Consider the following 14759-nt stretch of genomic DNA (forward strand, 5'->3'; position numbering starts at 1 on the left):
AAAATGTCACCGTGTCATTAGATTTGGGTTAAAAGTTGGGTGAAAAAAAAAAGACGAAATTCCCTTACATTGATGACTCTTTGCAAATCCAATCAGTTGATTCAACATCATCACATTTTGGGGGTTGAAATTACATGGAAACGACATTGATTCAACCAGTTTTTGCCGAGTGAGTATTGATAGTCAGACCAGAGCTGGGCCGGAAGGAAGGTGTCAGCAGCCTCTTATTAATCTAAGGATGTGAATATAAAAGACTTTAGCCTTCCTCTTGAGAGGCATACTGGAAGGGGGAGGTGGGGTGAAGTGGGAGTGAGACTATGGTGGTGGGGGTGACATGACAGAGGAAATGACGGGGTATTTGTGCTAAAAGCCGACGCTGTCCCAGACACACAACGCAACGATAAATGAGCCCAGGAAGAGGGAAGAAAACAGGGAGTGAGTGTGTGTGTGTGTGCATGCGTGTGTGTGTGTGTGTGTGCACACATGTGTATGTGTGCGGGTGGGTGGGTGCATTTGTGTGTGTGTGTGTGTGTGTGTGGAGTGATCAACGTGTCGTCTGTTATCACACGAAGCGACACTGGGGCTGTAGACCTGAGATGATTAGAAGGCACGGGGTGATTTAATAATCTGTCTGGACCAGATGCGCCACCGCCATCGTTACGACTAAACACCTGAGTGCTAGGCTGCAGCGCTGAGCTGGGCTAGTATGAACAATAACAAGGGACCCAGGTTCTTGCCTTTTATTTCGTTTCATGGGGACGGAGTGACAGACCAAGAGCCAGCAATTAATCTCCATATTTTGTGACTGTCGAGAAGGTCAACGAGGTCTAAGTTAATCTGTTGTTCTGGGCTTCATCCCAAATGCACCTAATTCCCTATATAGTGTACTCGTTTTGGCCAGGCCACATAGGGCTCTGGTCAAAAGTAGTGCACTTTGTAGGGTATAGGGTGCTATTTTGGGACCTAGCCTCTTTCTGAGGTGCTTTAATGTGACTCACCCTCAGTCCGCACATAGACGTTTAGGATGAATATCTACTTGGGGGATGTGCTGGGCGTTAATTAGATATTAAGTATTCATCTGCCAAAAGCGCCCCTAGTCCAGTTTTTTATCATCATCTAATCACTCTGTTCTAGGGAGGTCTATTTTCTCTCCTTGGGGAGTTGCCAGGGAATATGTTTCGGAGTAGTTTTAGATTGAAGGGTATTGAGGAACTAAGGCAGTTTAACCTGTGTTCATATTCTAATAGAGACCTAACAGAGAACATCTGACATTCTTCCTTCCTGTCTCAGATGATCTGGGGTGTTCACTCTGTGCGCCCAAGTGTTTCCCCAAAATAGTTTTTCCTTGGCAGAACACCAGGCCCCATGAAGTAACATTCAGTGCTACAAACACCAAACGTTCAGTTCAAATCAATAGTAATCCATTTAGGGTCTATTCTGTTTGTTGGTGTTCATGTTTGTGTTGTGTGGGAAAAATCTATAAAAACACAAAACAATTGAACCACTTTTCTTTTTTTTAAAGGGGGACAACAGAGGTATGTAGGGAGGCCGGCCCTCCTTGGGTTGGGGTAACACTGTTCATGGACTGTACCTCTATCTGGGAGCTGTTGTCAGTGTCCTGGCTGTCCTCTGCTGAGAGCAGGCCTGGGAAACCCCCATCAGGTTGGTCTTGACCCTGATCCTGACCCTGCTCTTGGTCCTGGCTGGCCCTGTTGCTGTCCCTGTTACGTGGCTGTTCTGGGGACAGCCACCTCCTCCACCGGTGACTGTACAGCTTCACATCAACCGCCATGTCCTCCTTAGCCAGAGGCTGCCCTTGCACGTAGGAGTAGGAGTCCCCTGGGGTGCACAGAGAGAGAGAGAGAGGAGGAGGGGAGATGAGTACAAGAGGAACAGGCTTGTTGCAGTGACATATTATAGGTATATTTATTTGTTTATTTGGATCCCCATTATCTTTTGCAGAAGCAGCAGATAATATAAAGAATAAATATATGTACAAAATTGACTATATATTAAAATGATTCACATTTATTTAAAAGCCAGGAGCCATTTGTTATCATATCCAATATTTTTCTTTGCTCTGAAATGGAAAAGGTGATGACAATACAACTCCTTTAATATCGCAATCACTCCGCTCTCTCCTCAGTATCATTTGTATACCAAGATGTTCTCAACGATTTACTTTTTAAAAATTATTATTTTTTTTTTTTAAGTAGTCAGACTGGAATGAGAAACTATATTGTACACCAGTGGAGCGTAGCAGCGTAATTACATAGAAAAATCATATTTTTAAGGTCAACAAGGCAGAGGTTCAGTGGTGGAGCCAAAACTCTGGTCGGGTCATTAATTGTCTGCCACTCTCATAATTCACTATCTCAATGGACTATTCCTCGTTGCTTTATGGAGAAATTATACTACTTCGGATGAAACAGGTGCATATTAGCAGTGAAGCCGTTTTAGACACACCAGAGGCCCACAGTCACACCTAGTACCTGGAGTTGTTCCTGAACATGGGACCTGTCCAGGACCACGACAAACACTGGTCAGGAAAAACTCTGGGCCCAAGTTATAGCTGGTTAGGTCATGTGTTGAGAAAAATCCCAGGGCCAATTGTCATACCTTATCATCCCTAATGCACTGAGGTAGTAAACTGAAGACATGAGAGAAGCTGCAGTGTTATTAGACACAGACACTTGAGTACAGTTCCAGACTGCTGTGCTGACTGACTGCTTTCTCTCTGCAGATGGCAGTTGGTTCCCTGTGTTCAAACGTGGCACAGTGAGGACAGGGCACACACGCACAACACTCACAGGCACACACACACACAACATAAGGCAGATTATCACTTCAATGTGTCCTAGAGCCTAGCCTAGGTTTGTCCTTTTAATCACTTTCCCAACTAAAATGTAAGTTCCCAGACCTGAAGTTGGTTCTAAGCCTGCCTGACCATTAAAGGTCATTACAGCTATGCTAATGAAATGTAAAAACACACAACATCTCTCAGAGACCAGCAGTGTTCCCCAGGAGAGCAGGAGGTGCTGTGTTTCCTCTGTTGCTGACTTGTGTCCACGGCTGTCTCTCATTTTGTCTTCTCCCCAGAGACAAGCAGGTGTGTTAGTGCACGCAAAGTGGATGCTGAGAGATTCACTCTGTAATGAGCATCCACAGAGCAAACAGCCCAGAGACCAGTTGCTGCAAAGACAAGAACAGGGAGACTAACTAACTCTCTCACGCACACGCAGGAAGAACTGCAACAATTCCAAAGTTAGTGCTGAGAACACTACACAGCGCATACGTCCAAATGTACTGTAATATACAGGTTTGATATGTGGTTTGACATGATTATGATTACAGGGGTCAACCAGGACATGTACAGTACCAGTCAAAAGTTGGGACACATCTACTCATTCAAGGGTTTCTTTTTTTTTTTTTTCTACATTCTCAAAATAATAGTGAAGACATGAAAACTATGAAATAACACATATGGAATCATGTAGTAACCAAAAAAAGTGTTAAACCAATCCAAGTATATTTTATATTTGAGATTCTTCAAAGTAGCCACCCATTACCTTGATGACAGCTTTCCACACTCTTGGCTTTCTCTCAACCAGCTTCACCTGAATGATTTTCCTGCAGTCTTGAAGGAGTTCACACATATTCTGAGCACTTGCCTGCTTTTCCTTCACTGTCATCCAACTCATCCCAAACCATCTCAATTTGGTTGATGTTGGGTGATTGTGGACACCAGGTCATCTGATGCATCACTCTATCACTCTCCTTCTTGATCAAATAGCCCTTACACAGCCTGAAGGTGTGTGGGGTCACGGTCTATTGTCCCACCAAGCGCAAACAGATGGGATGGCGTATATCTGCAGAATGCTGTGGTAGCCATGCTGGTTAAGTGTGTCTTGAATTAAAAATAAATCACAGTCAGTTTTATCAGCAAAGCACCCCAGACCATCACACCTCCTACTCCATGCATCACGGTGGGAACCACACATGCAGAGATCATCCGTTCACCTACTCTGCATTTCACAAAGACACGGTGGTTGGAACCAAAAATATACATTTTGGAATCATCAGACCAAAGCACAGATTTACACTGGTCTAATGTCCATTGCTCGTGTTTCTTGGCCCAATCAAGTATCTTCTTCTTATTGGTGTCCTTTAGTAGTGGTTTCTTTGCAGCAATTCGGCCATGAAGGCCTGATTCACGCAGTCTCCTCTGAACAGTTGATGTTGAGATTTGTCTGTTACTTGAACTCTGTGAAGAATTTATTTGGGTTGCAATTTCTGAGGCTGGTAACTCTAATGAACTGAGCCTCTGCAGCAGAGGTAACTCTGGGTGTTCCTTTCCTGTGGCGATCCTCATGAGAGCCAATTTCATCATAGCGCTTGATGGTTTTTGCGACTGCACTTGAAGAAACGTTTACATTTCTTGAAATGTTCCGCATTGACTGACCTTCATGTCTTAGAGTAATGATGGATTGTCGTTTCTCTTTTTGCTTATTTGAGCTGTTCTTGCTGTAATATGGACTTGGTCTTTAACCAAATATGGCTATCTTCTGTATACCACCCCTACCTTGTCATATCACAACTGATTGGCTCAAAAGCATTAAGAAGGAAAGAAATTCCACAAATGAACTTTTAACAAGGCACGCCTGTTAATTGAAATGCATTCCAGGTGACTACCTCATAAAGCTGGTTGAGAGAAAGCCAAGAGTGTGCAAAGCTGTCAAGACAAAGGGTGGCTACTTTGAAGAATCTCAAACATTTTGATTTATTTAACACCTTTTTGGTCACTACGTGATTCCATATGTGTTATTTCATAGTTTTGATGTCTGCACTATTATTATACAATGTATAAAATAGTCAAAATAAAGAAAAACCCTGGAATGAGTAGGTGTGTCCAACCATTTGACTGGTACTGTACATGTCCTCGTTGACCCCTGTAATAATAATCATGTCAAACCACAGGTCACACTATCAATACAGTTAGTCAAATCTTTCCAGAAGTGCTTTAATTCAAGGAATTTGGATGCTGATCATGTTGCTAAAAACACTCCTCTCATTATGGAGTCTAGTCAGCGATGTCTGCTTGGAGCACGTAGCATGCTACTCTTTGCTATGCAGAGCTCAATTATGTTCTTCTTAGGTGTCTAACACTGCTCCTGTAGCCAAGCATTCACTCACCTCTCCCTCTCTTGCTCTCAGGCCCCCACTCTCCATCTCTCTCACTGTCGCCTCCAACCAACTCAAGTTCATGAGCTACGTCTACCTAGACAATGGATGCTCGCGAGATTCCCTGGCAACCAGCACTGTATATTCCGATCCAAAGGGAACCTGTACTGTACATTCCAGGAACACTTACCTTATTTCTTAGCCACCAAAGGATCTTTGTTAGACACGTCAATGTATATGGTGGAAAGTTGCCGAAAGAGAATGCCACGTAACAGAAGTAAGGTTGGACCCAGGTGCAGAGAAGAGACCAGATGAGGAATCAGTAGTTAAGGATAAACATAATGCTTTACTGAGATATGGTAGCTGCATGAACACAATTCACTTGAAAAAAACAACAAACACTAAGTCTCAAAAACTCACTCAGGAAATGAACACACACTGTAAACAATTCAAGCTTCTGCAAAGGACCAAAGAAAACACACCTATTTTAGCAGGGACTCAATCATGAAACAATAAGACACACCTGAGTCCAATAAAAGTCTCTAGGGTGGTCTCAGCAGCCCTCTGGTGCCAGGTGGGACCATGACAACTTCAGAATACACCATGCCTGGACAAAAGATACCCTGACCAAATGTATTGTATTTTTCACAGAATCTCTCTCTCTCTGAGTCACCATGAAGAAAAAAAACATGCGCTGTGGTCTGTTCATCACTCTCTCTGTAATGGCTCGATACTTCTCCCAACTGATTTAGGGTTTGAGAACTTTCATTGTCAAGGAAATACTTTCACTGTGTTAGTCATTTCAGAGGGGAGAGTACGGACCCCTGAGGAACACCACAAATACATTCGCAGCAGGACGAGACTTCCCCCTGGATGAGTGTGTTCCTTTAGCTTTTGTGTGAGAGGAAATCTTTCCCCTCCTTTCCTCTTTCACTCCCACTGAATACCCTGCATACCTTCACTGTGACTCTCAAGAGCGGCTCTTCTCGCCCGATTCACGCCTGTCAACACGACTAACCCACAAATGCCAGAAGAACTGTAATTCGATTTAACCTACAGCTTTCAAGGACATTTAGGAGATCATAAAATCACAGTGTAAAGGCGTTGTCTGCCCCCCTTCTTTTCATTCTGTTTGGGTGTTTGGGTCCTTCTGGTTGACCCCTTTCTCTGGGTGTATATCTGACTCAATGGCACTGACAGGACACTTCCGTACACTTCCGTGTGTGTGTGTGTGTGTGTGTGTGTGTTAGTGCATGTTGGAGGAAAGCCTTTTGGCATAAAGGCTCCATTGGTTTCCTAAGCTGTGTATAACTCTCTTTTTCAGGGATTTCTTTTCCACCCTTCTCCCACTGAAAGCTGCTTCATCAATGTAGCAGGAGCCCCTGCCAAGCACCCTGGAGACACCACCCTGGGGCCCTAGGGTATCCACAGAAACCCTGGACACATGAGCACCTATCTGAGGTGGGGCTGAGAAGCCATAGATATCCTATAAGACACTATAAGACAAGGTCTACTGATGTACCTAAAACTCAGTGCCGTTTCATTTAGATTTTATTTAACCAGGAAGAAACCAGCCTGATCTTGTGAGCACAGCGGTCAGTCTCCTTAACATGGCTATCAGGAAGTATCATTGAGGTCAGAAAACTCAAGGGTGTCTCCTCCTGGGCTCTCCCACAGTTTAGTTTGTGCTTTCCTCTGAAAACTATTTAGAAGAAAACCGCTAAAGGTAATCATCTAGTCAGAGAAATGTCATTGGTTGCACACAGTGTGAAATCATTAGAAATGAACGAGGTTTCAAATATTATGATTCCAATTTAATGGGAGTAAATGACAATTATTTCTATAATCGTTCCGGCGGGTTCCCCTCATTAGTGATCCTTCAGTGGGTGGTGATGTCAGAAGTGCTCTGTCATGATCCACAGACACAGCTGGAGGCCTGGGAAATGTCCGCAAATAACCTCAGACTTGAGGCGCGAAGTTAGAAACACGAGCAGGAAAAGCCAGAAATGATGATGATGTAAAAAGCAAAATGGCTCTGCAAACAACCTTCCCCCTACAGTTCCTCCCCCCAATTGGTCCTCATTAAAGTTTCTGAGCACAACGGGAGAGCCGGGTGATCGCGCTGGATGACAGTCAAGGTCTACTTGATATATTAATCTTAATGAATCCCCCGATGAAGAAAACAAACAGTGAGCTTGGCCCTTATGGCTGGGTCAGTGAGTGAGAGAAAGGGGAGCGAGGGAGAGAGCGATGGAAAGGCCAGCGTGACGGGGAGAAAATGCCCCCCCAAAATAAAAAAGGACAGAGCTTTTCTGTCCTGAGGGAGGGAGAAGGGAGAACTGAGGGAGAAGAGAGTGACAGAAAGGTTCAAAGTATTCTATGAGTATGGGTTCTGAAGTCGAACTCTCCTCATGGGTCTGTCTGGCATCGCTCATCCAGGATATCGATTCACAAGATCAACACTATACTACAGGCCAGAAATCCATGAAACACATCAGTAAAACCAGCGTGGCACAGAGTGCAGACACTGCCGTTGCTTGGTAGAAAACGAATACTAGATAAAGGTAAATAATTACATAGAAGACAAAAACAGTGGGTGACTGCTTGGATGTTTATTTCCCAAAAATTAGATGGGGAGGGAGGAGAGGAAAGATGTACACTCCTTTTATTTTCTGTCAGTCAGTGACAGCAGCAAACAGCAAAAATGGCCTGTGCTCTGTGTCAAGACAACTTGAACCTTCTCAGATATGTCCACAGGTCCAGATGGGGTGTCAGACAGAACGGTTTGACCAGACCCTATCACCTGATGAGAACATACATGGTTATCCAAGTACAGTGCTGAGGGATTAACCAACATTTTTGCTATTTTGGGGTTTTTAAACAACTAATTGACCAATGGTTCAATTATTTGAATTCCATTTCCTGTGTTTTTTTTCTGCACAGTTTCTCTAGAGATAAAATCAGATCTGGCCTCTTGCTGCAATGTTGTAGGAAGTTGTAGTTTCCAACAGGCCAATATTTGACATAGTTTAGCACATAAAACGTTGTAATTAACAACAATGACCATAATCCCATGCGCATCTACTTGTCCGGTCTGTTTCTTTTACGCCTGCAACCGAAGGGACAAGAATGCACATCTTGATCCCATACAGCGAGCAGCTGTTGCTTTATGAGGCATTTCTACAAAAAAAGTTAGTTGGTTAAATTAATAGTTGGTCTTCAGCAGTCATAAAAGTATGCCTTAATTACTTTGAAGAACTACAAAATAGTGATTTTGTAACAGTATTGGCAGCAGCTCTATAGAGATGAGATGATGACTTGGGATGAAATAATAAAGTCATTAAATAAAACGAATGTAATATACACAACAAATGAAATATTTTATTAAAGTACTGTAATTTGAAAAAAATGATAGTTAATAAGTGAAATGGCCATTCACTACCATCATGGGACAATTTATGAATTGTTTTATTCTGTGCTGTCACAGCATTCAACCCCAAAAATCGAAAATCGTGATTATTTTTTAAATAATCCAAACCGAAACCGAACCGACCTTAAAAAGCAGTAATAGCTCCGTGCTACCCAAGTGCAATGGGCAGGGGTATGGACATACTGACACATAGTGAGGGAAACAGCAAGAGAAGAAAACAGAGGGAAAACATTAGAATGCATCCAAAATAGCAAGCTATCCCTAAATATGTAGTGCACTACTTTTGAACAGATCTCCATGGGCCCTGATCAAAAGTAGTGCACTATAAGGAATAGAGTGCCGTTGGGGATGAATTCATAGATCGAAAAAACTTCCAGGAAAAGTGGTAAAAGCAGAGAGAGGATTTGACTTAAGTGTTCATAAAGAGAGTTTTAGTGAAAAGTGCTGACGTGATATCACATCAAATATGAGTAGGTAAATGAGGTAGGGAGGCTCCTTCACAGACTTACTCTGTACTCTCTCGGATAAAACTCTTCACAGCCAACTCTCAGTTAATGTCATCAGTTACAGCTGATATTATGAAAAAGGCAATGCGTTGTTTTGAATTACACTACTGGCTTTGATTATAATGCACGTGAACCCTACAGTAGTTCAGATTAGCCATAGTTGATGTTCTTTGACGGAGTCATTGTTTTATGCTGTAGACGCGTCGGAGTTGTCTGTTCTAGAAGGTGTGGCGACAAAAAGAGGAACTTTTAAGAGTAACAAAGACATGAAAGCCATGCATGCACCCTCGGGCCTCTGTAATTATACAGAAGAAAGTGTGCTGTTCTCTCTACCTGTTTCAACATGTCCTTATTACCCCAGAGAGAAGACATGGGCAAATTAGTAGTCCCCCTGGGGCAAACAGCACCTGTAAATGGTACCCTATTCTCTATGTAGTGCACCACTTATGACCAGGGCCCACATGGAATAGAAAATAGTCGTGCATACACAGTCAGGTCAATAATTATTGCCACCCTTGATAAAGATGAGCAAAAAATACTATAAAATAAATCATACAAATACTGAGCTATAATGATCGAAAAGGAGATGGATTGTGGACTACAGGAAAAAGAGGACCGAGCACGCCCCCATTCTCATCGACGGGGCTGTAGTGGAGCAGGTTGAGAGCTTCAAGTTCCTTGGCGTCCACATCAACAACAAACTAACATGGTGCAAGCACACCAAGACAGTCATGAAGAGGGCACAACAAAACTCAGGAGACTGAAAAGATTTGGCATGGGTCCACAGATCCTCAAAATATTTTACAGCTGCACCATCGAGAGCCTCCTGGCGGGTTGCATCACTGCCTGGTATGTGCAATTACTCGGCCTCCGACCGCAAGGCACTACAGAGGGTAGTGCGTACGGCCCAGTGCATCACCGGGGCCAAGCTTTCTGCCATCCAGGACCTCTATACCAGGAGGTGTCAGAGGAAGGCCCTAAAAATAATCAAAGACTCCAGCCACCCTAGTCATAGACTGTTCTCTCTGCTACCGCACGGCAAGCGGTACCAGAGCGCCAAGTCTAGGTCCAAGAGGCTTCTAAAAAGTCACTACACTGCTGCTACTCTCTGTTATTATCTGTGCATAGCCACTTTGACAACCCTACCTGCATGTACATAATTATCTCAAATACCTCGACACCGGTGCCCCCCGCACATTGACACATCTATACCGGTACCCCCTGTATATAGCCCCGCTATTGTTATTTACTGCTGCTCTTTAAAAAAAAAAATATCGTCTGTAACTTTTTTTCTTTCTAGGTATTTTCTTAAAACTGCATCGTTGGTTAAGGGCTCGTAAGTAAGCATTTCACTGTAAGGTCTACTACACTGTTGTATTCGTTGTATTCGGCGCATGTGACAAATAAAATGTGTTTTTGATTTGATTTGAATACATGCTCATACAATACAACTTTACCAAGGGTGCCAATAAATGATGGCCCTGCCAGGATATATCAAGAGGGACATTTGGTTATGCAGTCCTTTTAAAAACATTAAAAGTGGAACAAAGTACTCTCAAGAGTCTCGTAACATGTTTGGGGCTGTCGTAAAAAAGAAAAACCTAGTGTGTCGCATGCCGAGCGGAAGGAAGAGGCGAGAAAAATGGGCCATGAATAAAATAAAAACTATCTCCACCCGTCCAAAGTGTTAATTACATCCGTGCAAGAGCTGGGAGATGATCAAGACTAATGTTGCGTTCACACTGGACCGCTATGTCCGGGGAAACTCTGATCCAATGAAGAGTTCTGTCAGTGTGTGAGGGTGTTGGGAGCTGGTGTGTGTGTGTGTGTGTGTGTGTGTGTGTGTGTGTGTGTGTGTGTGTGTGTGTGTGTGTGTGTGTGTGTGTGTGTGTGTGTGTGTGTGTGTGTGTGTGTGTGTGTGTGTGTGTGTGTGTGTGTGTGTGTGTGTGTGTGTGTGTGTGTGTGTGTGTGTGTGTGTGTGTGTGTGTGTGTGTGTGTGCGTCTGTATTTATTAAGGATCCCCATTAGCTGCTGCACTCTTTTGGGCTCCAAACAAGAATACGGCAGTTACATCACAAAATCAATATAACAGTACATCATACTACTCATTTTTACACCATTACTTTACCACTACATATCTACAATCTACAACATTACAATGTACATGTGTGTAGAGTGTGTGTGTTAGCGTGTATGTGTGAGTGCATGCGTGTGCCTGTGTGTGTCTCTCCACAGGCCATAAGTTTCATAAGGTGTAGTTTTATCTGTTTTTAAATGTAGAATTAAACATTTTACTGCTCGCTTGAGTTACTTGATGTGGAATAGAGTTCCATGTAGTCAGAGAGAGAGAACATAAGAACGCTAGAAAGAAAGAGTGAAAGAAAGAAGGAACAGATTAAGAGAGAAGGATGTGGTGGAGAACAACAACAATAATAAGTGTATTCCTGGGTATCATGACTGTACAGTTTGAGTAACAGAGGGCTTGTGGAATTCCACATTCTGGTCAGGCATCCATTTATATTATTTAACCTTTATTTCACTAGGCAAGTCAGTTAAATACACATTCTTATTCACAATGACAGCCAACCAAAAGGCAGAAGGCCTCCTGCGGGGACGGGGGCCTGGGATTAAAAAATAAAATATAAATATAGGACAAAACACACATCATGACAAGAGAGACCACACAACACTACGTAAAGAGAGACCTAGACAACAACATAGCAAGGCAGCAACACATGACAACACAGCAAGATAGCATCACACAACATGACAACAACATGGTCGCAACACAAAATGGTACCAACATTATTGGGCACAAACAACAGCACAAAGGGCAAGAAGATAGAGACAACAATACACCCCGCAAAGCAGCCACAACTGTCAGCAATTGTCCATGATTGAGTCTTTGAATGAAGAGATTGGGATAAACCTGTCCAGTTTGAGTGTTTGTTGCAGCTCGTTTCAGTCGCTATCTGCAGTGAACTAAAAATAAAAGCGACCCAGGGATGTTTGTGCTTTGGGAACTTTTAACAGAATGTGACTTTGCAGAACAGGTGTTTTATGTGGAGGATGAGGGCTGCAGTAGATATCTCAGATAGGGGGGAGTGAGGCCTAAGAGGGTTTTATAAAGAAGCATCAACCAGTGGGCCTTGCGATGGGTATACAGAGATGGCCAGTTTACAGAAGAGTGCAGTGATGTGTTCTATAAGAAGCATAGGTGGCAAATCTGATGGCCGAATGGTAAAGAACATCTAGCCGCTTGAGAGCACCCTTACCTGCCGATCTATAAATTACATCTCTGTAATCTAGCATGGGTAGGATGGTCATCTGACTGAATCAGGCTTAGTTTGGCAGCTGGGGTGAAAGAAGAGCGATTACGATAGAGAAGACCAAGTCTAGATTTAACTTTAGCCTGCAGCTTTGATATGTGCTGAGAGAAGGACATTGCACCGTCTAGCCATACTCCCAAGTACTTGTATGAGGTGACTACCTCAGTCTCTAAACCCTCAGAGGTAGTAATCACACATTTGGGGAGAGGGGCATTCTTCTTACCAAACCGCATGACCTTTGTTTTGGGGGTGTTCAGAAAAAGGTTAAGGGTAGTGAAGCTTGTTGGACACTAAGAAAGCTTTGTTGTAGAGCATTTAACACAAAATCCGGGGAGGGTCCAGCTGAGTATAAGACTGTGTCATCTGCATATAAATAGATGAAGTGCTGCGTCTGGCTAATTTTTAGTGATAGAGTACAGGACAGAGTACTGGTTGTGTATGTGTGTGTGTGTGTGTGTGTGTGTGTGTGTGTGTGTGTGTGTGTGTGTGTGTGTGTGTGTGTGTGTGTGTGTGTGTGTGTGTGTGTGTGTGTGTGTGTGTGTGTGTGTGTGTGTGTGTGTGCGTGTGTGTGCGTGTGCATGCGCGCGCGTGTGCGTTTGTTTGAGTGCTGGTTCTCATTCAGAAGCTGAGGTAATGTACAGGTCTGCTCCACGGCCTTGGGGCACTTGAATAATTCTACCATGAGAGAGAACAGGCCTGGCAAGCAACGTATAAGTAAGAATTACACACCAGCTGTAAAACATTACACCACATCGCTATTCACTGCAGTGTTATGAGCACACGTGGTGTTTTTGTAGTTCGCTGCTGACAAAGCAAGACAAACATTGTTACGGGATCTTTTCACACTTTTCACATAAAAAGGACTACATCTCTCATCTGAGTGACCTCACTCTTCTCTTCTCTTCTCAAATATTGCTCCCTCAGAGGTCTTGCTCAGCAGAGCCCAAAATTGAACGTGGTCAAAGCTGTAGCAGTGAATGGACTGGGTTAGGATGTACAAAAAACCCTGAGTTCCATTCAGACACGCCACTTCACAGACAATACCAGTTCCTTCATCCCCTAAGCTTTCACCTATGTGTGTGTGTGTGTGTGTGTGTGTGTGTGTGTGTGTGTGTGTGTGTGTGTGTGTGTGTGTGTGTGTGTGTGTGTGTGTGTGTGTGTGTGTGTGTGTGTGTGAGGATGCGTACGATAGTGTGTATGTGGGTGCGTGTATTAATGTGTGTCTGGGTACGCATGTATTTCTTCCGCTTCTCACACAATATTTCTCCTGCTTCTTCTGCTTTTCCCATCAATGTGAGACGTTGTGGGAACTAAGATCACATTTTCCCATCACTGATGGAAGTTACGTTAACTAAGATAAGGATCATTAGAGTAAGAGAACAGGTAGGGACAGATTCTATCTACCTGAGAACCAGAGGTGGACTCTGTTCCCACGTCTCTACGGCGCAAGAGTTGGAACAGCACCATGAGCCCAACCTTTTCATTTACCATCCGTTGTTATTTTGAAAAAAAAACAACTGTTGAGCAGTCGAGTTTGATATGTTATCATAGTGGCATATCTAATTATTCAATTAAAAACTGTTGGTCTATTGATGTGTGTGTGTGTGTGTGTGTGTGTGTGTGTGTGTGTGTGTGTCTGGTGATTGACTGTCTCTGTGTGTTTTGCCAGAGGTTCTTCTTCCTCTGAGGGGATATAAAGGCCCAGTGAGGGCCCTTGGACTTTCAAGAAGCAAATTGTAATTTGCCAAATCATCATATGATGCCAAACACATCATCGAGAAAATCCTATACTTGACTGCTGTCATGCAAAATCTGTTGGGACTGTATCAACAGTGGAATGAGGAGAAGAAGAAAAAAAGTGAAAACGTCCTTTTTGAGTGGTGTTTTCCTTTAATTAGACAGCTTCTATCTCTCAGTAAGCCATGGAGTGCTCAGTAGCTAACCCAGAGTGACAGACACACACACACAGAGGGCCAGCTTATACCAAGCATACAGCTAAGGGGATATCCTGGACCAAACAAGGCTTATGCCTCTTAAATCCCACAGCGTTTATTCGGGGTTGTCTCTTCCCTTTGCACACTTAACACACATTTTTCTGATGGGTTCTTCTCTCTTGGTGCCTGTTCCATTTTTACATAGAAAACCTGGTCAAGATTCTACTCATGAAATTCCTCATGTTTGATTAAGTTGAGACGTAATACCTTCATCAGATGAAGGGGTAAGCTAAGATAGCTAAAATAGACACAAGCATCGAGTGTTTCCAAGCACTGTGTCCAGAATGTGGAGAGTTCCAGAAAAAAACCAACAAACGCA

At 43.3% G+C, this 14759-nt stretch overlaps 1 protein-coding gene across 3 annotated transcripts in view; it reads right to left on the bottom strand.

The window, feature by feature from the left end:
- Nucleotides 1-14759, bottom strand: part of LOC112215648 (plexin domain-containing protein 2) — a 208812-nt gene that overhangs the window by 148770 nt on the left and 45283 nt on the right. For all 3 annotated transcript variants that reach the window (XM_042299153.1, XM_042299154.1, XM_024374850.2), the window contains exon 2: nt 1592-1839. In XM_042299153.1, the coding sequence (XP_042155087.1) occupies nt 1592-1839 (248 nt within the window). The remainder of the gene's footprint in view (nt 1-1591; nt 1840-14759) is intronic.

The sequence above is a fragment of the Oncorhynchus tshawytscha genome, linkage group LG16 (assembly GCF_018296145.1).
Source record: "Oncorhynchus tshawytscha isolate Ot180627B linkage group LG16, Otsh_v2.0, whole genome shotgun sequence".
NCBI classification, from domain to species: Eukaryota; Metazoa; Chordata; class Actinopteri; order Salmoniformes; family Salmonidae; genus Oncorhynchus; species Oncorhynchus tshawytscha.